Source organism: Lithobates pipiens, unplaced genomic scaffold (genome assembly GCF_037356315.1).
Source record: "Lithobates pipiens isolate NorthernLeopardFrog02 unplaced genomic scaffold, aLitPip1_a1.2 Scaffold_18, whole genome shotgun sequence".
Lineage (NCBI taxonomy): Eukaryota > Metazoa > Chordata > Amphibia > Anura > Ranidae > Lithobates > Lithobates pipiens.
The window spans coordinates 323,268,150-323,295,575 of record NW_027507758.1 but is presented as its reverse complement, the minus strand read 5'-3'; the positions used below and the strand labels follow the sequence as shown (position 1 = coordinate 323,295,575).

The 27,426-nt window shown below is 43.8% G+C and overlaps 1 protein-coding gene across 1 annotated transcript in view; it reads right to left on the bottom strand.

Moving 5' to 3' along the window:
• AKIRIN2 (akirin 2) overlaps positions 1-27,169 on the bottom strand; it is a 38,620-nt gene extending 11,451 nt beyond the window's left edge. The window contains exons 1-2 of the mRNA XM_077487271.1: positions 26,621-27,169; positions 8,292-8,438 (exon numbers count right to left, since the gene is read on the bottom strand). Coding sequence (XP_077343397.1) covers positions 8,292-8,438; positions 26,621-26,795 — 322 coding nt within the window. The 5' untranslated portion in view covers positions 26,796-27,169. The remainder of the gene's footprint in view (positions 1-8,291; positions 8,439-26,620) is intronic.
• Positions 27,170-27,426: the final 257 nt, after the last annotated feature.

The following is a 27,426-nucleotide window of genomic DNA, read 5'->3' as shown; positions in this document are numbered from 1 at the left end:
GACATCTAATAGTAAGTGCACCAACATTACACTGACACCAGTCCACGTAGGTACACTTGCCTCCCCCTGATCACCACCCATTCACTGTGTCACCCAGTGCAGTATTCAGATTTTTTTTTTTTATTATTCTAATTGGGAGCACCCCAACAACCGCAGCATCCGTACTTCCCCCATTCACTGGCCAACCCGGAATTCAGGTGGAAACAGTTGATTTTACGTCACTTGATTGTTATTCAGAGTTTTTCACCGAAGAGAACTATAGATCTATTGTGGACCAAAGCAATTTGTATGCTGGTCAATTCATCGCCGCTAATCCCCAGCTGACCCTTACCAGAGATTGGAAACCAATTATGGTTTCCGAATTTAAGACCTTCCTGGGCCTTTCCCTCCTCATGGGCATAACTAAAAAGGAGTGAGTTGTGGTCATATTGGTCCACTGACCCAATTCACCATATGCCAGTGTTCTCTGCCGCCATGACCAAGGCACAATACAAGCAGATCTTGCGGTTCTTGCACTTCAGCGACAATGAACTCTGTCGTCCTCGGAGTGGTGCTGGAATTGATTGGTTCTACAAAATTCGGCCCCTCATAAACCAACACTTTGCAGCCTTGTTTACTCCGGATCAAGTTGTCTGCATTGATGAGTCCCGATTAAGTTTTCTGTCCACTTGTCTATCAAACAGCATCTTCCCAGCAAGCGTGCCAGTGTTGGGGTCAAGATGTATAAGCTCTGTGACAGGGCAACAGGCTATACATACATTTTTATGGTTTACGAGAGAAAAGATTGTCACATAGAGCCGGAGAACTGCCCTGACTACATAGGAAGCACTGGTAAGATTGTGTGGGAATTGGTGTCACCCTTATTCGGAAAGGGGTACCACATGTATGTGGACAATTACTATATGTGCCACTTTTTAGTCACCTTTTTGATTATGGAATTGGTGCATGTGGCACCAGGCGATCTAATCACTGGGGCTTCCCCCAACAGCTTGTAGAATCCAGACTTAGATGGGGGAAGAGATTCAGCTTGAAGTGTAATAATTTGTTAGCAGTGAAGTGGAGGGATTCACAGAAGGTTTTCATTCTGTCCTCGCTTCACGCAGATACGACAGTCCAAATTCCTACGGCGACTGGCGTTGTGGAGAAACCCCTGTGTCCACGGATAAAACTATAATATGGGAGGCGTGGACCTCAACGACCAGTTATTGACGCCGTAACCCAATTGTCCATAAGGCCAGGCGCTGGTACCAAAAGTGTCTCTAAATTTCAATTGGCTCTGCTGAATGCTTTTGTGCTATACGGAGCTTCAGGACCCGTTTGTCTGGAAAAAAACCTAGGCTTATAACATCACGCACACAGCTTTGTGTGTAAAGTGGTTGGAGGGAAGCTTCAAAATGGCAAAGATGTTAATACAAATTATGTGAGCAAACTGCAGTACCTCCTCACTTCCTGTTTAGCTATGGGACAGGAAGTCAAGGCAAATCTCCACAATTAGACCCAGCTGGCGGGACAATGCGAACTCTCTCTCTCTCTCTCTCTCTCTCCAAACACACCCCTCACGTTTTTGTAAATGCTTTCTTATATCTTTTCAGCGGTTTCGAAATGAATGGCCGTGTCATTTTGAGGGGACAGCAAATTTATACTGTTATACAAGCTGTACACTCACTACTTTGCTACAATGTAAAGTGCCATTTCCTCAGTGTTTGTCACATGAAAAGATACAAGATTTACAAAAATGTGAGGGGTGTATTAACTTTTGTGAAATACTGTATATCACACAGGGGTTACAAGCCTCCCTTGCTCCATCTAAATAGAAGTTTTGCATATAATTGTACTTGGAGGATTATGCCCTAGGCATCCTCCTTTCCCTGTTAAGGACTCATTCACAAAAGATGTACAATACCGTGCACCCATGCAGAACAGTGTTTACCAGCACAGGGATGAACACGCGTTCCATGCAGGCAATCCCACAGACACCATGCCCCACTAGGACATCCGTGTTTGTGCAAGTCCCCAAATGCAGACAGTGCGTGTTTGACGACACACAAGTACCTTCACCGACATGGCTGTCATATTGGGACATCGTGTGCAACTGCTGTGTCCCAATAGACAATGAGCCTGTGGGGATTCACAGCCCTGCAGTGTCATATGGTACTGTATGGAATGAAGCCTTAACAGGGAAAGGAAAATTCCTATTAAGGCATAAACCTTAAAGTAAAGCTTTAGTCAGAAAATGAAGGCCCGCTAGATCTGTTGAGGTTGGCCCCTTTTGCAAGTACAGCTATGTATTAAACCATAAAAAAAAAAAAAAAATTTGTGTCTATACTGTTCAAAACCCAGTAATACATGGTCTCACCCTGTAGAGGACGATCTGCTGACAGACTAGATTTATGGTTGTTTAGAAGCTCTGATTCAGCAAAATGGCAGCTTCCAGCAAGGAGGAACAGGAACAATTCTGGATGCAATTTACAGCACCAATTATGGCAACTTAATTAACCACTTACGGACCACTGCAGATATACGTCCTAACATTGAAGGAGGAATATCGTTATGGCATTCCGCTTTCCGATAATAGTGGGCTCTGCAGCGGATTCACCCTCTGTCGCAGAGGAGGCGATCGGATCTTCTCCCTTGCTGGGTATGGAGACAAGCGAGGGGAAGATGGCCCCCACTGGTCTCTCTACCATTGATGTCGTTTCCGCCCTTTCAAAACGTCACTTCTGCCCACAGCTTTTAAAGGGCTTATTATTTTTAAATGACAATTATTTTTTATTGCCTTTTATTGTAAATATGAGATCTGAGGTCGACCCCAGAAACCTAATATTTAAGAGGTCCTGTCATGCTTTTTTTTTTCTATTACAAGGGATGTTTACATTCCTTGTAATAGGAATAAAAGTGACAATTTTTATTTTTTAAATGCACCCCATCCCGTCGAGCTCACATGCAGAAGCGAATGCAAATGCGAGTAGCGCCTGAATATGAAAACTGTTCAAACCACACGTGAGGCATCGTCACCATAGGCAGAGCGAGAGCAATAATTCTAGCCCTAGACTTCCTCTAAAGCAAAACGTGCAACCTGTAGAATTTTTTAAACGTCACCTATGGAGATTAAGGGTAAAGTTTCTCACCATTCCACAAGTGGGCGCAATTTTGAAGCGTGAAATGTTGGCATCAATTACTCAGCGTAACATCTTTCACAATATAAATAAAATAAATACATTTATATTGGGATAATTTATGGGTTTTTTTTTTTTTTAATTAAAAAATGTGTTCCCCCCCCCAAAAAAAAGTGCGCTTGTAAGACCGCTGCAGAAATACAGTGTGACAAAGTATTGCAATGAACGCCATTTTATTCTCTTTTAGGAAAAAAAAAAAAAAAAAAAAAAAAAAGGATCATGTTTGGGGGTTCCAAGTCATTTTCTAGCAAAAGAAACTGTTTTTTTAACTTGTAAACAACAAATCTCAAAAAAAGAGGCTCGGTCCTTAAGTGGTTAATGTGGAATGCACATTTCTTGCTAAAGAACACATTTTTATCAAGTTGATTTCAAAACAAACATTTATACGAACATTCTGATGAGTACATTTGGTATCAAAAGTACTTAAAAATTCAAAATCTATGCAGGTTGCATATTGCAGGTGCATTTTGTGTTTTTCAATACACTCTTTTGATCCATTGAAATCTATGGTATCCAAAACCAGAAAAAGTTTCCATAAAAATGCACAGATGTGAACTACATCCATAGGAAACCATGTTAAGTGGACTGTAGTTTCTGCAAAACTGAAATGCACCAAAAATGCATAGGTGTGAATCAGGCCTGAAAGGCATATCTATTTGGTGATTTGTGTATCCTAAGGGAGAGTAAATCGCTGTGGTGCACCAAGAGGTGATAGCTGGAAGATTAGTATGAAAATACATGAAGACATTGTTTGGACTTTGGATTCACGGACACTTACATGTTCTTTCACATCGGAGGAGCATGTATAATTTGTGGGTGTTAAGTATAACTCATTTGTGTTTGTTTATTTGTGCAGCTTAGAGGTTAAATTAACACTTAAAAAAGGAGATTAGAACAAGCTCTTTTGGCTGGGCTTCTCCTATGGGTCAGGAGTGCAAAACGAATTGCACTCCTGTGTTACCAGTTTCCGTCACAACCAGCCGCTGAGAGACTGGGATGGCCGCTCCTCTCCCCTCCCAAGCTCAGAGAGCTCCAATGAGCATGGAGGAGCAGAGGAGAGCTGCCTATTGACAGTCAGCAGCCCTCCTCTTGAGGATCTGTGAAAACTGAGCCATTCGGCTATGTTTGATCACTGTTCTCAGTGTAGAGGCGGCAGGGGGGCAGATGCTGCATCCACCTAGGTAGGTATAAATGGGCCACAAAAAAACCCACACACCCATACTTCAATATTTTTTGGTTAACAGATTTGTAAACTTTAGTGATGGTAGATTGAGATGCAAGAGGGCCTTGCAAAAGCCCGCAGGCAGGAAATCCAGAACATGGCGCTCGGATGGATGCAGTGGCAGAGAAATCCCTAAAGAATGTCCTAAAGTGGATGTAAACCCTCACATACCCAGTGAAGTGAACATCCTCAGATGATACAGAGGAATGAAGCAAATCCTCCTACATAAGTTACACTTGTATAACTGATGTACTCAGCTTTCTACACCGTTTAGAGAGTGGAGTGTTATAATTCTTGTTTCCTCATTCAGCAGTGGGAGGAGAGTCTGGGCATACACGGTGTGAGAGCCGATTAGTGGAAAGGCACAACTCAACCCCTCCACATAGGAACAAAGAAACTTGCAAAGCAGCAAACTAAAATAGACAATCTCTCTGCTTATCCATCTCTAAGCTCCCTCCCGAGACAAATTTTCAGCTGCTTTTATCTCCTGTCGGAAAAATTGTCAGATGTTATGCTGATAACAGAGCAGCAGAAAGACAAGACAGAGCTTTGGAGAGAGATCAGTAAACACTACAGATATATGTGCCCTGGTCAGATTTCATGAATGGGGGTTTACAACCACTTTAAGGAAGGTGGCTCAGGGCTTCAAAAGCACCTTGTCTTTATAAGGAACATGGAAGTTATTTACAGGATAAAACTGCCATTTCTAATACTCCAAAACTCCTATATTACAAATAGGAATTCAGGAGGAACATATTGGCCTCATTAACCCTTTCATGACCAAGCCTAATTTCTGACATATGGTGTTTACAAAATAAAATCTTTATTTTTTGCTAGAAAATTACTTAGAACCCCCAAACATTATGTATTTTTTTTTATCAGAGAATCTAGAGAATAAAATGGTGATTGTGGCAATATTTTATGTCACACCACTGTTGGCAAATATACGTCGGCAGAATGGCACAGCTGGGCAAAGTAACGTACCCGTACGTTACTTTGAATGTCCCACCATGCGCGCAGGACCCGTGGACTCAAAAACCGTGGGGATACTTGCGATCGTGTCACAGAGCTCAAGAACAGGGAGATACCGATGTAAACAGCATCTCCCTGTTCTGCCTAATGACAGGACACTGATGGTCTCTTCCCCATCATCGGGAGCAGCGATCAGTGTCCACGTCACACACAGCCCATCCACCAGTTAGAAACACTCCCGCCCCCTAGTGGTTAACTCCTTCACTGCCGGTGACATTTTTACAGTAATCAATTTTTATAGCACTGATCGCTGCATTAATGCCAATGGTCCAAAAATGTGTCAAAATTGTCCGATGTGTCCACCATAATGTCACAGTCACGAAATAAATAAAAAAAAAAAAAAAAGAAGCTGATCGCCACCATTACTGGTTAAAAAAAAAAAAAAAAAAAAAAAAAAAAAAAAACACCACACATACACTTTTATTTGGGAGCCATGTCGCATGACCGCACAATTGTCAGTTAAAGCAACCCAGTGCCGAATCGCAAAAAGTGCTCTGGTCAGGAAGGGGGTAAATCCTTCCAGGGCTGAAGTGGTTAAACGCAACTTTTTTGGGGGAAAAAACAAAACAAAATGTAAAGTTTTTTGTGAAAGATGATGTTATGCTGAGTAAATAGATACCAAACATTTCAAGCTTTAAAATTGTGCACACTCGTGGAATGGCGACAAACTATGGTACCTAAAAAGCTCAAAAAAAAAAAAAAAAAAAAAAAAAAAACACCCAACCACAATGGTTACCAGGTCAGAGTTACAGACGTCTAGTGCTAGAATTATTACTCTCGCTTTGACGATCGCAGCAATACCTCACGTGTGATTTGAACACCATTTACAAATGCAGACGCGACTTTCATATGCATTTTCTTTGCTGCACAAGCTTGTGAGACACTTTAAAAAAAATATTTTTGTTTATATTTATTTTTAAACGCAAATTGATAACTTATTGCTTTATCAAGGAATGTAAACATCCCTTGTGACAGTAATAGGTGGTGACAGGTACTCTTTATGGAGGGAATCAGGGGTCTAAAAGACCTCCAATCCCTCCTTTGCACTTCAAAGTATTCAGCTCGCCGTTTTCAGCGATTCTAAATACTTTTTTTTTTTTTAAACAGGCACCATTGCCAGCCAACTAAACAGGAAGTGACATTGTGACATCACTTCAGTGTTTACAGAGAGAAGACTGGAACAAAGCAGTTTCCAGCTTCGTACCAGTCTCTCTCTAGCCACCAGAAGAGGCTGGTCAATGATTGGGACTTGGTAAGAGCGGCAGAAGGCGGCGTGATGTCCCCTCCCACTCCTCCGGGATAACGGTTACTATCCCTGGATAGCCGATCGCCCACTCTAAAAAACGGTGTAACCGCCAAAAGCCGAGGCAGCAAGGGGTTCAAAATGATCAGGAGACATTGACAGGGTGAAAGCAAGTGTATTAAATACATTATCTTCAGTTTATAGGAATGAAAAGGAAGGGGTTCGGTAAGATTAATAACCAACACCAAATGGAAATTTTAGTGGAGAAAACAAATGCAGGATGCACTTAGCCAAAAATGAGTTTTAAAAAAAGATTTTTTATATATAAAATTGTATTTTTGATTTTTTAGTATCAAAATTAAATATGAATTTATTGGTGGCCATTATTGGCACCTTTAGTTCAAGAAAAATGCAGTCTTTGACCATCTCTTGTATCATGGCTGCAAACTCTTACTTAAACACACTGCTAAAGGCATTAGCAAAATTTCCATTCAGTGCACCTCTAGCAGACATAATACCGGAGATGATCAGAGATTGCAGACATGATACAGATCGCTGCAGCCTCACCAGTGCTCGGATCAGAGCCGTGATCCCCCCGCTGTGTCATGGAGCTGGATTTTAATTTCCCAGGTCAGGCGGTCACAGTAACAATGTCCTGTCTCCGGTGATACATCACACCATTGGATCAGTGTGCAGTCTATCACAGGAGGTGGGACATTGTTACTGCAGCCACCCAGACAATTCAACTCTGTGACACAGGGAGATCGCAGAGGAGGGAGAGGGGATGACACACCTGCAATGTGCGGCACCCAGGGCAAACCCCGCCTACTTTTCTTTTGGTGCATCTCTAATAACCATATACCAAAACATACACAATTGTGGCTGGCAGAAACTGGTGTCCAAAATAATAAATACATGTAAAATAAAGCACCAGTACCAGATGGCTCACATGAAAGTTCAAGGAATTTAGCCAGACCAATATTCCTAATTCTGGCTGCACAAAGAAAAGTCCCACTGGATCTCTAGGCTGACTGTGGCTTGTACTCCTTCCGGAGTTTTAAAGCTACACACTGTCATAACTACTCAGCACTGGGGTCTTGTACTCACTTAAACACAGGGATTGCCAGTGAGGTGCTGAGATCGCATTCATATACTGGCTGTTTCTGTGGATTTAAATGACAGTTTCTCAGTGTGTCAAGATGATCAGCAGAGAACCTGTTCTGCGCTGATAATCTCAGTTTTATAAAACTGACACCATTCTAAGAAACAGAACTGGTCAGAAGTTTCAAAATGAATGGCAATTCCGGTTTTCATATACACATCCTTGCCCTTATATGACCAGAATTGGTAGGTCTTCATGTGCAAAAACATTTAATCTGCCTCAACAGCATATATAATCTAACTAGGACTACAGAACAATTTTGGAATAAAATAGGAAGAGAACGTTAGAAGTGCTGCAGAATAAATATGTCCAGTAACATAACCGATAGATGAAAACAGCCTGTTGAGTCCTCTAAACAGGTGTTACAAACACAGACCAACCTCAACATCCATGTCTAGCTGTCCCCAAGAATGCAAATACAATATTATACTAACTGTAAATGACATCTTCACTAACCGGGTAAAGTAGGCCCAGAAGGCAGGAACGTGTGTGGTTGGCCTTCACTGGAACAGCAAGGTTCTGAAGTTTGCTGAAAGCTGCTTTCCAAATGTCTTCTCTTTTGCATGCGTTTATACTCTTGTTTGATGTTGTAAAGGATTTGTTCTAGAAAGAAGATACACAAGCCAATTAAACATCAACCCATCTCATATTATCAAAGCCATGATTATTTATAAAATTGTTAGGATTTAAAAAAACACTACAGAAAGTGTTAAACTCATAAGCCAGGGACTTATGAAACCTTACACGTTTTATAAAAAACTAGAAATTCATTGAGACCACACAAAGGCCAGATATTTATGCTCACTTACAATGAAACCCAAAAATGCTGAAGCTCATCAGTCCAGTTTTTTACCCCCAACCCTTCATATTCCTGACATGTGCCTGCTGTACCATGTACTTTTATGAGAAAGTCTGTTTGCTTTGTATTGCTTCATGTGAAATCCCTGGTGTTCCTGCCAGTCCTATTACTTTCCTATAAAAAGGACTGACCACACCAAGCATGAGAGCACATTATGGTCAGTTCTCTAGCTATGCTGGGAGCTCAGCCTTCTCTCCTCCAATGATCAGACTTGTCCCGACACGCTCCTACTTCATAGCCATTCACAGGAAACTCAGTGTGCTGCTTCTCCTCCCCCCAGCTCTTACGCAGCTGAGAACAGGGAATGTGTACACAACTTTCTACAGCTGACTCCGACCTTCTGAAAGAAAAATTTCCAAAGGGACAAGCTCCAAAATGTCTCTCATGCAGGAACAAAACTAACCATTTTCGCTTAGTGTACAGTTTTTCTACGATTTTACGAAAGACTGCCATTGATCAGAAACAAGCAACAAAAAAAAGCACGTGGCGGAAGAAAATTTGTACGAAAATTCTCATACATCAGTTCCAATTTGCTGTAAAACAATGAGGAAAAGCAAATGATCATTTTTCTGATTTTCTTATAGTGTGTACCCCACATTGCATACCGAGACCCCCTGGATTACTAGCTTTCAGGTCCTCATACGATAACAGGCAAGTTAGGATGCATCTAAGGACTGGCTTTGTACTTTCACAAAACTATACGTTAAATGGTTGCATTCAGATGAACAGCCAAAATAACTTTTGTGATCTTTGTATTACTTGTATATTTTGGTATCAACCACAGCTGGTAATTATGTTGCTTTCCTTACCTGTGTCACCTCTAAGGCTTCATGTACACTGGACGTTTTTACAACCTCTCCTGAAAGATTTAAAGCAGAGGTCCTCACATTTGGCACCTTTCAGGGGGGAGGGGGTGCAGATACCTGTATAATACAGGTATTTGGACTCACATCCAGGCCCATCTCCCCCCCCCCCCCACTGTTTGCTGGGAGACACAGGGATCATTCGGATTGCACAGCATGACTCACATGTGCAGTAGGGAACCAGGAAGTGAAGCCACAAGGCTTTCCTTACTGAAGATGGTGACAGCAGCAGCATCTGAGGACCAAGGAATGGGTCGGCTTCGGCTGCCGACATCGCGGGCGCCCTGGACTGGTAAGTTTCCTCGTTTTAAAAGTCAGCAGCTGCAGTATTTGTAAAAAAACAAAAAAACTCATCAGCGACCTCTGCTTTAACTTGACAGATAGTAACCCACGTTTAAAAAACAGTTTTGCTGCATTTACATGACGGGTTTAGGTTTAGAAGCGTAAAAAAGCAAAAACGCCTATAAACAAAAACACGGTTAAACGCGGGTTTGGCCATTTGTTGTCTGAACTCCTTTTTTTAGGCAAAAAAAAAAAAAAAGCCTATAAAACACAACTGCCTAAAAACGACAGTAAACAAACCCGTGTACATGTACAAATAAGATAACATTGAATTAGTTCAGAGGCAGTTGGAAAATAAAAATTCCAACTGCCTCTGATCGTCCATTTAGCAGCAGTGTACATGGGGCCTTACCCTGGAACCTGCCATTAGCCAAATCACTGAGCCAGTGCTAGTTTAGTTTGTGCCACCTACATACAGTGACAAATCTTTGGAATTAGTACTGACAGGTTACAACACAGGTTCCGAGTACAGTAAGGGTAGCTTTTTTTTTTTTTTTTGAAGTCTGGGGCATGTTGGGTAGGGTTAAAACCTGTCAGTTTATTGTAGCCTATGAGCCTGTTGGAGATTTCACCTCCCCTCACTTCGGTGCCCAACAATGTTGTCATTGGCACAGGAAGTGAGGGAAAGTCTCCCCAAAGGGGGCTACAGAGCACAGTAGAAGTGGTGGTTTTAACCCCCTCCCCACACCTTTTCCTTCTGAAAGCTTTACAAGCATTTACTGTGTTGGTAGATAGCATGGCTATTCTAGTTAGATCAAAACTAGTCGTGTTTACGGGCACTCCTCTACAGACACCTTTTGACTGACTGATTCCACACTATGGTCTTCATCCTGCAACCGCCAGACAACATCTCTCAAACCTAAATAGTTTTTTTTTTTTTTTTTAACCCCACACATGTGAAGGGTGCCTACCAAGAAGTCTATTCGTAATCTGGATCCCCAAAAACCAAACCCAAACTCACTACCAAAGAACAAAAAGCTTTACAGACTAGGTCACAAAACCACAACATCATCATAAAGTTTGCTGACAAAGGGGGTGGAATTGTAGTCGGAGAAGGAGTTGTGTGCTCTAACCATACAAAAACACCTTCCAAAAGAACCTTTAATGTAATTCTCTGAACTCCAGTCAAAAAAAAAAAAAAAAAAAAAAACAAACATTATAGATAAGTATTTAGCAGCCTCTATCATTAAATCAGTTTACCAAACCCCTTCCACCTCTACTATGTGCCTAAAATTTACAATTCCAGGCTTGAAAAAGCAGCATCAGCTTAAAAACATGTTGCTCCCCCCCCCCCCCCCCATCACTTCCTGTCCTTGCCTGTGCCCCATCAATCTACACATTCTGCTTCTTGTCCTGGGGCTGCCTGGTCACCCAGCTACCACACTCCACTCCTTGCAGCAGCTCCATCTTGGGATCCTGGACTCTGCCTGGCCCTCCTGCTCCCAGCTGCACCAATGACTAATGCACGAGATCGACACAGAGTTGCCAATTATTGTGTGCTGCGACCACCTCTCCACCTTGCTGCACTTTTTTAGTTTAATGAACCCTTACCATCTCTCTTAGCTATTGCAGGTGCCAGCCAGACCATATCCAGTGTATCCATTGTGACAGTTTCCTTGGTGTCCACCACAGCTGGGAATCCTTTTGTGAACCACAAGCAGCATAATTCACCTTACTTTATGTGAGTTACTAATTGTCATCCTTCAATAAAATGTTTACAAACCCACTACAGTACTACACTGCGCATTTTCCCCTTTTTTGCCACCGAGAGATCTCTTTAATCCCTCAGAAGTGCTACATCAAGAGTGCAGGATTGGATTCTTCAGTGGTTCACAAAGCCAAAGGATTGATGCTGAGGATTTGGACCACTTACCTTTCCTTCAATGTAGTTGGTCTCAGTCCAGGCTGCTCCCACTGAGCCATATTGACGTTTTTTATCCATATAAAATATGCAAGTACACCCTCTGCTACTACTGCCTCAGTATGCCCTTTCAATTGGGATCAGTTCTTTCCCTGTGTACCCCTTCACAGCCTGCCGTTACTGCCATTTGTGTGCCCTTCAATACCTACTTCTCTCCTCCAGCCTCTACTAGCAAAGGGATCAGCATCCTTTTCAGAATAGCAAGCGGGGAGATCGGGAAACATGTCTCAACTACCAATCCTTTTAAAAAAAGACTCAAGATATACTCTAAATGGCCTCCCCTCTAGTATATCATCACAGCGCTCAAAAACCCCCTTCCCTTACTAGCTGCCACTTAAAAATTTAAATATATCTCTCAGGAGGTGACGAAATGAACAAAATACTACAAAAATCACCTTGTGGCGCTATAAACGCAACACTGCTAGATACCAGTGTACAAAAAAGTCCAACTGGACTCCGTGAATGATATAAACTCAAGTGCATAAATAAAAAATACACATTAAAGTAAATAGCGGTACAATCACAATCAAAAATCACATGTGAATGATAACAATCAAAAAAAATCGCATGAACTTCAAATGAGTGAAAATATATATGAAATGAAAGAAAAAAATATATAAGTGAAAAATTAATATAGCAAATAAATAAAGCAAAATATTAACTGCTATAAAGGTGCTCTAATAACAAAGTGCAGTCCCAAAAAATGTGGTTTCACAAATCCAATAATTACTCAGACACACTCAATGTCTGATTGTGAAATGATGATCACAGTGATTCAAAAAGTTCTTCTCCAGTGACAGTTCTAAAACAGAGTGTCCATAAACGCAAAACCTCCACCGCACCCTCAGTGCTCGTGCCCCCCTCGTCTAGAACACTCGCCAACAGTATTGCCCAGCACTCTCGTGTCGGGCAAGAAACGCTTATAATGAATACAGATGGTAGCAGTTCCTCCAGCCAAAATCTTGTGCCAGACTCCGCAGCAGAGGTTAGTGGGTTAATATCTCAGAGTTACCTCAAGGAGACAAAAGAGACTTCCCATAGTGCAAAATTGCAAAACTGATTTTAATCTCACTAGAAAAATCGCTAAAAATCACACTCACATGAATCAAATTAAAAGCAGGCACTTCAAATAGACATTCCACTGATCAATCAGGAGATCCTATACTCTTAGGCATTGGTGAGCACATCAGAAGCAAGTCCAGTTGATATCAAAAAGCACCGACTCTATAACAAGGCAGCTGTGCGGTACCTGACAGCAGACAACCCGGTTTGAAAGCAGCGCCAAAACGTGATAACCAGTCCTTCAATATGTGTGTACTCCTTCCTCCGCCTTCTCTCTACCTTCTACTGTGTATGCTGGTCGCCGTATAGCCACGCCCCCGACATGTTTCGTCCAATGGACTTTCTCCTGATTGATCAGTGGAATGTCTATTTGAAGTGCCTGCTTTTAATTTGATTCATGTGAGTGTGATTTTTAGCGATTTTTCTAGTGAGATTAAAATCAGTTTTGCAATTTTGCACTATGGGAAGTCTCTTTTGTCTCCTTGAGGTAACTCTGAGATATTAACCCACTAACCTCTGCTGCGGAGTCTGGCACAAGATTTTGGCTGGAGGAACTGCTACCATCTGTATTCATTATAAGCGTTTCTTGCCCGACACGAGAGTGCTGGGCAATACTGTTGGCGAGTGTTCTAGACGAGGGGGGCACGAGCACTGAGGGTGCGGTGGAGGTTTTGCGTTTATGGACACTCCGTTTTAGAACTGTCACTGGAGAAGAACTTTTTGAATCACTGTGATCATCATTTCACAATCAGACATTGAGTGTGTCTGAGTAATTATTGGATTTGTGAAACCACATTTTTTGGGACTGCACTTTGTTATTAGAGCACCTTTATAGCAGTTAATATTTTGCTTTATTTATTTGCTATATTAATTTTTCACTTATATATTTTTTTCTTTCATTTCATATATATTTTCACTCATTTGAAGTTCATGCGATTTTTTTGATTGTTATCATTCACATGTGATTTTTGATTGTGATTGTACCGCTATTTACTTTAATGTGTATTTTTTATTTATGCACTTGAGTTTATATCATTCACGGAGTCCAGTTGGACTTTTTTGTACACTGGTATCTAGCAGTGTTGCGTTTATAGCGCCACAAGGTGATTTTTGTAGTATTTTGTTCATTTCGTCACCTCCTGAGAGATATACCAATCCTTTTAGTCTGAGTGAACAGTGGAGTACACAGTACAGAGGTATATCTGGGTTCAGTAAGTGCCGGGCAGAGAAGGAGATAGGTGTGGTTCTGGTCACACTGGGGAAGTTGCATCTTAACATGTGTTGATATGCACCTGGTAATGCAACAAACTAAAACCTGGCTTGAAAACTTTAGGCTGCTTCATTTTTTTTACACCATACTGTATTGCTGTACGCATATGCCCTGTGTTGCATGTAAATTACATTAAAGTGGCCTATTCATCTTTTATTCCAATGCAGTGCTACACAACTTAAAATGCCTCGAAAAATTATTCATACCCCTTGCAATTTTCCAAGTTTTGTCATGTTGCAACCAAAAAAAAAAAAAAATACAATATTTTAAATAATAAAAACAGACTTTGAAGAAAAATAAGAGTCCGTGCCCATCTGCAGCCTCATCATTGCCCATTAATGAAGCCTGAGCAGTGCCCATTTGCAGCCCCGCCATTGCCCATCTGTAGTCTTGCTATTGCCAGCGTGATAATTTATTCTGTATCATAAATAAAGACTGTGGATTTCTAAATCCTCAGCAATATAAGGCGCAGTGCAAACATTTTTTTTACATCTCGTGCTATCTTGAATTTATGGGCAATGTTGTATATACAATTAGCAAAGCCTCTGCTTCCACTTTGCACTTAAATATGCATGGATTCTTCGACAATGTATTAATCATACCAATTGCATCATACCTGAATGCTTAGCGAGACACTAACTTTACTCATTCATCTCCTGTGTACTCGGCTCAGCTTGCAATCCAGGACATATGACATGCTAGGAGCCAGGACTGGGCGTGACTGAGCCGAGCACACAGGAGATTCCGGCTCTGTCTGATCTGACGGCGCTTGTCCCCTCTGAGGCAACATGTCGGCATATAACACAAACAATTTAGCCCCTATTTTAAGGGGGGGAAAGTGTGTTATACGCCAATAAATCCGGTATGTAAAAAGTGTGGCATGCATTTGTATTCAGCCCCGAGTCAAGTTTGTAGAACCAACTTTCACTGTAATTACAGCTGCAAGTCTTTTTGGGGATGTGTCTACCAGCTCTGCACATCTATGACTATTTTGTCCATTTTTCTTTGCAAAATAGCTCAAGCTCTGTCAGATTGGATGGAGAGCATGTAAACAGCAATTTTCACTTCTTATTACAGATTCTCAATTGGATTTAGGTCTGGACTTTGACTGACCCATTCTAACATATGAATATGCTTTGATCTAAACCAGTGGTCTCCAAATTGCGGCCCTGGGGCTGGATGTGGTACTTTCCTTACTTTTATCGGGCCCTTGCAGTACCATCCCTTCCACTGGATGAGACACTATTCTGCCAATTGACACCAAGGACTGGGCACCATTTCTCCCACTGACACCAACAATGGGGCACTATTCCCCCCACTAAAACCCAAATATGGAGATGTTTACGCCCACTGTTGCCAGGAAAAATTTTCCCTGCTGCTGGCCACAGTCCGGCACCCCCCTAAAGTCTGAAGGACAAAAAAAAATAAAATAAAAAATAAATGGTCCCTTGCTTAGAAAGTTTGGAGACCCCCTGATCTAAACCATTCCATTGTAGCTCTGTCTATGTTGAGAGACGTTGTCCACCTGGAAGGTGAACCTCCACCCCAGTCTCAAGTCTTTTGTAGACTAACAGGTTTTCTTCTAAGATTGCCCCGTATTTGGCTCCATCCATCTTCCTATCAACTCTCACCAGCTTTCCTGTCCCTGCTGAAGAAAAGCATCCCCACAACATGACGCTGCCACCAAGTTTCATGGTGGGGATGGTGTGTTTAGGGTGATGTGCAGTGTCAATTTTCCACCACACATAGTGCTTTGTTTTTAGGCCACAAAGTTAAATTTTGGTCTCATCTGACAAGAACACCTTCTTCCACATGTTTGCCATGTCACCCACATGGATTCTCGTGAATTGCAAATGGGACTTATTGCTTTCTTTCAAAAAATTGCTTTCTTCCTGCCACTTCCATAAAGGCCAGGTTTGTGGAGTGCACAACTAATAGTTGTCCTGTGGACAGATTCTCCAATCTGAGCTTTGGATCTCTGCAGCTCCTCTAGAGCTGTGCCTTACTCTTTCCATTTTCAGATGTTGGATTGAACAGTGCCCTGCGAGATGTTCAAAGCTTGGGATTTTTTTTTAGTTTTATTTTTTATATCCTAACCCTGCTTTAAACTTCACAAACCCTGACCTGCCTAGTGTGTTCATTGGCCTTCATAATGCAGTTTGCTCACTAAGGTTCTCTAACAAACCTCTGGAGGGCTTCACAGAACAGCAGTATTTATACTGAGAATAAATTACACACAGTTGGACTATTTACTAATTAGGTGACTTTAGAAGGCAACTGGTTCCACTAGCTTTTAGTTAGGGGTATCAGAGTAGGGGGCTGAATACGAATGCATGCCACACTTTAGATATTTGTAACCAATTTGGAAAGCTATTTATCATTTTCCTTTCACTTCACAATTATGTGCCACTTTCTGTTGGTCTATCACATAAAATCCCAATAAAATACATTTACAATTTTGGTTGTAACATGACAAAATGTGGAAAATGTCAAGGTGTATGAATACTTTTTCAAGGCAGTGCGATATGCCGCATGGTAGGTACAGGCAGTCCCCGGGTTACAAACAAGATAGGGACTGTAGGTTTGTTCTTAAGTTGAATCTGTTTGTAAGTTGGAACAGGTACCATTTATAAGTGTAGCTGCAGCCAAAAAAATCTATTTTTAAGCTTTTTGGTTAGCATAGGGAAGGGTTATCACCTCTAACATTTGTTTTGCTTTATGTGCCCCTGTTCAGAAGATATCAGCTCTCTTTCTGTCCCAATGACAATAATGACAATTGGATTTTGAAAATTATGGGTTCTTTGGGAAATGTGGACTTGTGATAAAGCATCAGTGGAGACACCTTTACCCCATATTAGCTCTTACAGGAGTGAATTTCCCTTCCTATAGGTAGATTTCCTCTCACTTCCTGTTGTCTCCCTCCGTTTGTTGGGTGTTTATAAGTCCGCCTGTACATCACACACTGTTCTACGCTGTGTTGCAGCATCTAGGGGGAATTCTACAAAATTTGACTATAAAAATAAATAAGGCACTTAGAGTTAGGACCTAATTTGTAATGACTGTTTATATGCCTTTAGAGGACATTTCTACACCCACCAGTAGAGGGGGATTTACTAAAACTGGTGCATACAGAATCTGGTGTATGCTGGGCATAGTAACCTATCAACTTACAGGTTATAGTGTCAAAGCCTACTTGAACAAGCTGAAGTTAAAAGCCAATTGGTTTCTTTGCACAGCTGCACCAGTTTTTATAAATTGCCCCCAATGTATCCATACACACATAGGAGTTTACAGGCAGTCAAAGCTCCTTCTCCTGAACGAGGAGAGGAGCTTTTGGTCAGAAAAAGGCAATTAAATTCTTCTCCCTGCATTTATGCAGATAGGGCAGCTCATTGAAAGGAATGGGATGCCTACGGGCAGAATGCAGGTCAAGTGTGAACTTAGCCCAAGTTGAGAGCAAGTCTTAGCAGTAAAAGTGTTAAAGCAAATCTTACTCCTGAAAATGCTATTTTTAAACAATCCTCAGAGTGCTTCTTTTTAACACATTCTCAACATTTGCCCAATCACTGCACTGAGAAGAAAGGCTTTGCAAAAGCTCATCTCTGAACCCCCCCCCCCCCAAGTGACAGTGTTAGGGCTCTAAGACCAAGGCACTGGGAGAAAGGTGAGAAGGTCACATGCTCTACTCTACCTGCATACATCAGTTATTTTCAAGGGCTCTGACAGGCAACAGAGGAGAGTGTGCAGGCATGAATGAGTGGCGTTACCAGCAAAGCATGTCCTTTTGCCTTGTTTATACTTTTTCAATTAGTATTCTTGCTTCTATTTACTTTATTCAACACAGGTATGTTTGAACTTATCAACGTCCAGCCAAAACCTAAAGCGGGAGTCCACCGGGACTCCGCGTTTTTTTTTTTTTTTTTTTTAAAAGCCAGCAGCTACAAATACTGCAGCTGCTGACTTTTAAATAGTGACACTTACCTGTCCAGCGCGCCCGCGATGTCGGCACCCGAAGCCGATCGCTCGCTCGGCTGCCGGGTCCCGCCGCCATCTTGGGTATGGGAATCAGGAAATGGAGCCTTTCGGCTTCATTTCCCGGTTCCCTACTGCGCATGCGCGAGCCGCGCGGCGCAATCCGGACGGTCCCCGCTGCCTCTGGGAGCTGTGTGTTTCCCAGCAGGCAGCGGGGCACTTGCTGAAGGGGGCGGGCGCTTGCGGAACGGGGGCGTAACCTACGCTCGTTCCGCAGAGAGCTAGCCCGGAAGTGGGTGCAGTTACCTGGATTATCCAGGTAACTGCACCCCCCTCCCCCCTGAAAGGTGTCGATTGTGGCGCCGGAGGGGGGGGGGGGGGATTCCGATGAGCGGAGGTCCATTTTAGGGTGGACCTCCGCTTTAAAGTGGTTGTAAACCCTTAAAAACCACTTTGACCTACAGGTAAGCCTAGATTAAGGCTTACCTGTAGGTCCAAGAGATATCTCCTAAACGTACACTGTGTAGGAGATATTTACTAAAAAGACAGTGACAGCTGTGTACGGCGCATGCGCCGTACACAGCGGCGAGCAGGCGCACTATCGCCGTTAGCAGCATGCTGCTGCTAACGCCGATATGCCATTAGTGACGTCATCGCTGCTCCGGCACTGTGAGTGGCCGGAGCAGCGATACCCAGAAGATGGATGCTCCGGACTACAGGGGACAGCGGTGACATCGCTGGCTCCTGTGTCAGGTAAGTGATACATACTGGGCTACTATGCGATGCATAGGAGCCCATTATGCTTTACTTTTGCATGGAGACAAAGAGGAAGTAAACCTATCAGGGTTTACTTCCTCTTTAAGGCCCAGTTTACACTTGTATGACTTGGCCCATGATTTGGGACTGCAAATTAGCATGACAAGTCATTCCCAATGATTTCCAATGACAACCATTCATATTAGTACAACTTCAAGTCGTGTCAACTTCTGCACTACTTTGGTCCAACTTTGACCCGAGTTACACAGGCATTCCCTGAAATCACAGCAAAATTGCTGCTGCGAAATCACGGCAAAATAGCTCAACTTTTTAGCCACAGTAGTGTGAAAGGAGCCCATCAGTAAGGAAAACTGATAGTATGTCATTTATAGAGTAATTTAGCAAAGACCACTATAACTACGGCATATGGACAGAGCTTGCGTCTTATACAGATGTTTGGAGCTGCAGTCAAGTACCTGAAACTAATACAAAGGACAGGCAGATTTCTCACCTCGAATCAGGTTGAGATCTAACAAAAAGGAAAGCCTTTAGCCAACATCTTTACCAAATGCTTATTATGCTTTCTTTAGTTGCTGCTGAATACATACACGCTACTGTAATGATTGGCAGCCACTTTACCACCATGAAGATCGACATTTGCAGAAAACAGCACTTAATATCCTGAACCTAAAATGGTAGAACAAAAGCCATTACCATTTTTCATTCACTAAACAGCCGAGCACTACATTCCTTACATCCCACAGAGGAGGCAAGTACATAGAAGTACTTATGGCAAACACAACATACAAAGGAATATATGGTGGTGGCTGCATTTAGGCTTTTCTTTTTCACCAGGTGATCTGTCTGGCAAGTCATTTTTCAGAAGAAAAATATCTCCTGAAAATGTATCAGTTAACATGATTCTAAAGAAAAGAATTTAACACACACACACACACAGCAAAAAAAAAAAACACAACACACACACACGTTATACTAACCTGCTCTGTGCAATTATTTTGCACAGTGCAGCATTGATCCTCTTTAGGGTCCCACACAGGCAGTCCTGGCTCCTTCCCCCATAGCAAATCTCACACAGAGTGTGGCTTGGCCTCACCCTTCCAGAGGAAGAGAGATGGGAGCTGGAGCTTGGCTTTAAAGCGGCGGTCCACCCTAAAGTGGACCTCCGCTCATCGGAACCCTCCACCCCCTCCGGCGCCACAATTGGCACCTTTCAGGGGGGAGGGGGGGTGCAGATACCTGTACAGTACAGGTATTCTGCACCCACTTCCGGGATAGCTCTCTGCGGGAAGGGGCGTATATTACGCCCCTTTCCGCAAGTGCCCCGCTGCCTGCTGGGAAACACACAGATCCCAGAGGCAGCGGGGACCATCCTTATTGCGCAGCGCGATTCACGCATGCGCAGTAGGGAACCGGGAAATGAAGCCGAAAGGCTCCATTTCCTGATTCCCATACCCAAGATGGCGGCGGCAGCACCCGACATACGATCTACAGATCGGCTTCGGGTGCCGACATCGCGGGCGCGCTGGACAGGTAAGTGTCACTATTTTAAAAGTCAGCAGCTGCAGTATTTGTAGCTGCTGGCTTTTAAAAAAATAAAATAAATAAAACGTGGAGTCCTGGTGGACTCCCACTTTAATTTGTTAGTGTCTAAATCTGCGAGTACATTGACACGCCCCTCTCCCCAGATTGACAAAAAAAAAAAAAAAAAACACACACACACACAACACACATAGTATGTGTAGCAGAGGAGGGCTGAGACTGTACAGGTATTAAAGTCATGACAGAGTTTCTTCTCAGTATTCTTTGTACCATACAAAGACATTCATCCATTTTTATTCCCCAACCCCCCCACCAATAAACTTTGAACCCTTCCTGACCAGCCGCCGCAGTTGCTCCCCCAGACAAAATGACGTAACTGTGCATCGGTTCGCCTTCTGACCACCGTGGCCGATGTGAGTGCCCAGTGGGCGAGATGACCGCCGGGCAATCACTCATGACAAAGCGAGAACCGGGATCTGTGCGTTTACACACACAGATCCGGTTCTTTCAGGGGAGAGGAGACAGATCGATCTCTCTCCTCCCCTAGTCAGTCCCACCCCCCACACAGAACACGCCCCCTTTTAACCAAGGCTATTTCCCATTCTGACAGGGGACATGTCAGATCTGATCACTGGGAACAGTAGAACAGTGATCCCTGGCAGCCCATCCCCCCCCTACACATGAGGGAACACAGTTAACCCCTTGATCGACCCATAGTGTTAACCCCTTCCTTGCCAGTGACATTTATACAGTAAACAGTGCATTTTTATAGCACCGATTGCTGTAGAATTGTCATCAATGGTCCTAAAAAAATGTGTCAAGTGCAACCAATTTGTCCGCCATAATATCACAGTCCTGATAAAAATCACAGATCACCACCATTACTAGCAAATTAAAAAAAAAAAAAACGACACCATAAATCTATCCCCTATTTTGTAGACGCTATAACTTTTGCGCAAAGCAATCAATATATGCTTATTGCCATTTACCAAAAATATGAATGTATGTAGAATACATAATCGGCCTAAACTGAGGGGAAGGAGATCTGAGAATTACTTCTGAATGTCTTTTTTTTAATGACCTTTATATTGCGAGGCAATGTACAGTGCACGTGCAGAAACAAACGCATCCGTGAGTAGTTTCCGCATATGAAAAAACAGTGTTCAAACCACACGTGAGGCCCCGCCATGATCATCGGCATGAGCAATAATTCTAGCCCTAGACCTCCTCCAAGTCAAAACATGCAACCTGTAAAATTTTTAAACGTGACCTATGGAGATTTTTAAGGGTAAAAATTTGTCGTCATTTCACGAGCGGGTGCAGTTTTGAAACGTGACATGTTGGGTATCAATCTACTCGATGTAACATCTTTCACTAATATATATAAAAAAACTTTACTTTGGTCTTATTTTTTTAAATGCAAAAAGTATTTTTTCCAAAAAAGGTGCGCTTGTAAGAACGCTGCGCAAATACGGTGTGACAGAAAGTATTGCAACAACCACCATTTCATTCTCTAGGGTGTTAGAGAGAAAAAAAAAAAAGTGTTGTGTTACCGGGGAATTCCTGCTGACAGCTGAAAGAACTTAGATACCGGTTTTAAGTAATCGGTGAATTTGCACAAGTACCGATACCCGTGCAAATGGCTAGTATCGCCACCAATACTGGTATCGGTGTAACCCTAATTACAATCAAATTTAGATGTACCTAAAACTAAGCAAAGTTGACCTACCTTAAGGCTGGGTTCACACATGTGCGGTGTGAATTCCAGCTCCGTTTTCTCTATGAAGAGAAAAAACAGCTGTTCAGCGGTTCCTCTCCATTGTAGCTGCGGATCATCTGAGCAGGAAGAGAGAATGCCTGTTCACAACGGAACACATCAGATGCATTCCCATAGAAAATAATGTGCTTGCAACTCACACCGCAATGCCCAGAAAACACACTTTTTTGGGCAACACTGAGTGCGAATGCAACTCACATATGTGAACCAGCCTCATTCAAAGGAGACCATTTTACAACGTAATGCGAATTTGCTGCATCCAATTCACATAGGTGTAAACGCAGCCTAAGGAGGAAGTAAACCCTGATGGGTTCCATTTCTCTTCCCCCCCCCCCCACAAAGTAAAATCATAATTGGCTAGTATGCATCGCATACTAGCACATTATGTTGCACTTACCTGCAAATGAAGCATGCAATGTCCTCACATCGATCTTCACCTATCTCTCCCTTCCGGGGCCCCCGTGACGTCACTCCCACATGCATAGCACAAGGCCCTTTAGAAACAGCACAATCGTGCCCTTTCATCAGTGTGCATGCGTCGATGAGGTTGGCGCAAGCGTATATGGTAAATCTGAAAAACCGTGCAGGTTAAGGAGATATTTCCAGTACATACAGGTAAGCCTCATTATAGGCTTACTTGTAGGTAAAAGTGTTGTAACTAGGTTTACAACCATTTTAAAGTGGTTGGAAAACTACTTACATCTTTAACCACTCCAGCCCCGGAAGATTTGGCTGCTCAATAACCAGGCCATTTTTCCCCCCATATGGCACCGTCACTTTGACAATTGAGCAGTCGTGCAACGCTGTACCCAAACAAGATTGATGTTCCCCCCCCCCCCCCCCACACAAATAGAGCTTTCTTTTGGTGGGGGGGGGAGAGCAAGAGGCAATCTGTCTTTACAGATCTCGGTCCTTGCTTTGTCACAAACGATCACGTGTGCCCGGCGGTCATTGGCTCTCCTAGTGGCCAAAAGGCAAAGCGACGCAAGGTAATGTTTCACCCAGCCGTGCCATTCTGCCACAGTAAAACTATGCTAGCTGGTCGGCAAGCAGTTAAACACATCAATACTGGGCACTTTCGCCCCTTTCCTTCCCTGGCCAATTTTCAGCGCTCTTGCACTTTCAATAAGAATTGCGCAGTCATGCAACACTGTACACAAATCAATTTGTTATTTTGGTCACACAAATAGTGCTTTCTTTTGGTGGCATTTAGTCACAAATCACTTTTTTACTATTTGCAATATAAGCAAAAAAAAAGTGGAAATTTAAAAAGAAAAAAATAAAATAAAAAAACAGTATTTTCTACTTTGTTTTAAAAGAAATCCAATAAAATCCAATTTTTCCATAAATTTAAGCCAAAATTTATTCTGCTACGTCTTAGGTTAAAAAAAAAAAAAAAATCCTGTTAAGTGTATAACTGTTTTGTGTGATCACGGACATGTGTCCGTGAAGCAGATGATCATTGGGACATATGATTTTACTGTTACATATGTGGGGGGGGTCAGGTGTGTGGGGGGACACTAGGCCAGTGATCAGTGTGTAAAAAGTTGTAAACAAACAGCTCATACTCACTGATCACCGGCTGGCTGCAGCAATCTGCTCTCCTCACTGACAACTTCCGTGCGAGAAGAGGAGAGCCGATAGCCTAGCAACCGGCTCTATTTACATCACATGGATTGGACACAGCCGTAATGTGATCAGGAGGGCCAATCACAGAGCCCTCTTGCCGGTCGGAGAGGTGCCATGTCCGGGTGACACAAGCGCATCGGGATAGCGCTGCTGCACAGCACACGCGCAATCCCAATTCTTCTGAGGGATGTTCCTGAACGTCCACTCAGAAGGAGGAAGTGGCCACCCGGCCGTATATGTGCAGTGGCTGGGTGGGAGGTGGTTAAAGAGGAGCTTCAGTCCACCCCACCAAAAAAACGAAAGCCAACAGCTACAAATCCTGTAGGTGCTGACTTTGAGCCCTCTTCGACACCAGTGTGGCTTTGAAGTCATGCTACTTCAGTGTGACTTCAAAGCCCACTATCAGTGTAAATTCATATGCTGCTTGCTGACATCTATGTGACTTCATTCAACAGATGTCAATACAAGTAGCACTGAAGTCCCACAGAAATCATGCAGGAACCTTTTTAAAGGTCACTGCACCTTGAGTCAAGTTTCATTGCTGCAAATAGTGTGCAACTTGTCATGTGAACTGTCAAGTCACACGGACGTGAACCAGGGCTTAATAAAAAGGACACTTACCTGTCCAGGAATCCAATGCTGTCCACACCTGGACCAGTTCATCCAGTCTTTGGGTTCCTAGCATGTTTACCAAGGCTGGGCAGTGCTAGCTTCCCAATGTGCATGCCTGAGCTGCGCTTAGTGAACGGTGCTGCAACCAGTGAGCAATTGTGTGTGTGTGTGTGGGGGGGGAGCGGTGGGTGGCAAACTTCTGCTCAAGCTGAAGTGGGCATCAGTCAAAAACCAGATCACAACTCCCCACCCCCCCCCCCCCCCACCCCCAAAAAAAAAAAAAAATGTCCAGAAGTGGTGGATCTATTTAATCCATCCAACGAAGGGAATACCTGTAGTTATAGACGCGTTTCTGTCTCTTACATAGGCCTAAGACCCCTGAGAGTGTTGCCACTCCAGTTACTGAGAAGGCTAATGGTGGCAGGAAACCCGGTTCTACAAAATATAGGAGGGAGCAGTATGTTTTTTTTATTTTTTTTTGGGGGGGGGGGGGGCAGCAGCCATTAGATGGTTCAGTCATTTCTTTCATCTTTCCATCTATTAAAGAGGAAGTAAACCCTGATGAGTTTACTTCCTCTTTCATTCCCTGCAAAGGCAAAGCATAGTAGTCCATTATGTGTCACTTACCTGACACAGGAGCCAGCGAAGTCGCCGCTGTCCCCTGTAGTCCGGCGCAGCCATCTTCTTGGTGGGGTCTCGCAGCTCCGCCGCTGTCATTCGGCGAAGCCGCGATGACGTCACTCCCGCCCATGCGCACGTGAGCCGACACGCGCAGCAGCTCAGTCCTTGAGAATGCCGCGCTCAGTGCGCCGTAGACAGCGGTGCCTGTCTTCGGGCAAATATCTCCTAAACCGTATAGGTTTAGGAGATATTTCTAGGACCTACAGGTAAGCCTTAATCTAGGCTTACCTGTAGGTCAAAGTGTGTTGTAAGGGTTTACAACCACTTTAAGTCTTTTGCCTTTGGATAATAAAAAATAAATAAATAAAATTCTGACAGTAAACACCTTATGCAGCCCACATCCTGTTTCTTGCCTGGTCATTAGCCTGGGCCATTGTTTCTCAACTCCAGTCCGCAAGGCGCTCCAACAGGTCATGTTTTCAGGATTTCTCTTAGATGAAACAACTGCAGTAATTATGAAGGCAGTGAAACTGATCAAATCACCTGTGCAACATGGACAGCTTGAAAACATGACCTGTTGGGGGCGTCTTGAGGACTGGAGTTGAGAAACAATGGCCTAGGCCAGTGTTGGCGAACCTTGGCACTCCTGATGTTTTGAAACTACATTTTCCATGATGCTCCACTACACTGCAGAGTGCATGAGCATCATGGGAAATGTAGTTCCAAAACATCTGGGGTGCCAAGGTTCGCCATCACTGGCCTAGGCTTATGACAACATGCACAGCTCTCGAGTAAGGATGAGCTCAGGCATGTTCGCATACTCCACGTGCAGAGCCCGCCAGGAAATCGGCGCAGCGCTGCTCTAATCACAGGCAGTGAGACATTTCCCTGATGAGCGGCTGCAGAGATCGGGCAACATTTCACTGCCTGTGATTAGCGCAGCGCCAACTTCCTGGTGGGCTCTGCACGTGTATGCCAGGAAGGGAGGGGGGCGAGTTATACAAGGGCCAATGAGAGCTGCAGAGCTGGAGGTGTGCCTCTGTGTATATCCAGGAAGTGAACAGGCAGCAGTTTCAGCTGCCCACAGTTAAAATGGCTGCAGCCAGACCCAGTGGAGGGAGATTTCTGCAACATATTTGGCAAGTACAGAATCACAATATATATAAAATAATATGCAAAGTGGTTGGAGGGAAGCTTCTGTTTTTATTACAAAATGATGTGAGCAGAATGCAGTTCCTCTCACACTCAAGTAAAACCACCCAGCAGCATTCCAGGACCTTTAGCAGTTCTCTCCCCATGGCTAAGGTTCCAGCACAACCATTACAAGGTGGTCTCAGCCTTTAGATTTCTAGATTGACATTAGAAAATAAAATGCAACAAGAAGAGCGAGACTTGGTAGTAGGCTTGCAGAGAAGATGCAGAGTCCCAGCAGGTGTGAGATTCCAGCATAGGGATAGCCAAGCCTTAGCACCATCGTCCTTTCCCCATCTCCTGGCACTGAGTACAAGGACAGCCCCCCTCCCCCACCATCAGCCTCTTACCTGCAGTGAGCCGGGAGGACACCTCTCCGAAGGGAGACGGCTCCATGCGGAGGTATTTCTGTGGGGAAGGGCCGGAGGGGGAGAGGGGGGCACATCTCCTTCTCTTCGGGGAGGCGGCTGGGCTGTGGAGAGGGTCGAAGTCGATAGTCCTTTTGAGCGTGGCTCCGCAGGCCATGTCCTGAGCTGTGGGCCCTGCCCCGGGGACAGCGTTATTACAGCGGCGGGGGTGGCGGCGCCTCTAGTGGGCTTCCCAGTGGGCTCCTCTCCCAGGAATTGCCGGCCTCTGTGCGCTTCCTGCCTCTCCCTCTCAGCTAATACCGAGGCCGCCGGCTTCACCACAACGCCTCACACACTGCGGGGGTGTCCGGGGAATTCCGGGCTCCTCTACCGGATAGGATGGCTCTGGATACCCTTCACCGCTCGCTCTAATCCCGTGCCTGGACCAGCAACCACCGCACTCCCTCAGCTCGCAATATGGCGTTAATAACAACGCCACTGATTCATTCTCACGCAGACACTCACAGGCAGCGCTAGGTGGCTGCTGGGAAATGTAGTCCCCTCCGCCTACTCGGCTGCTGCTGGAAGGCGACCAATAGACTACAGGACCGTCATGCATTGCGCTCAGGCCGTTACTTCCGTGTTTGAATTTAAATCCCCACTAGTTGTTTTCACATCACTGGGAGGAAGTGGTTGTGCGGATGGCTGGTTATGCTTGTAGATTTGTGTCATAGATGGTTAGTGTAACAGGGTAAAAGAACAACTGAGGACAACACTTTTATAGGTTTTGGATAGAGTGGGGAGGGATT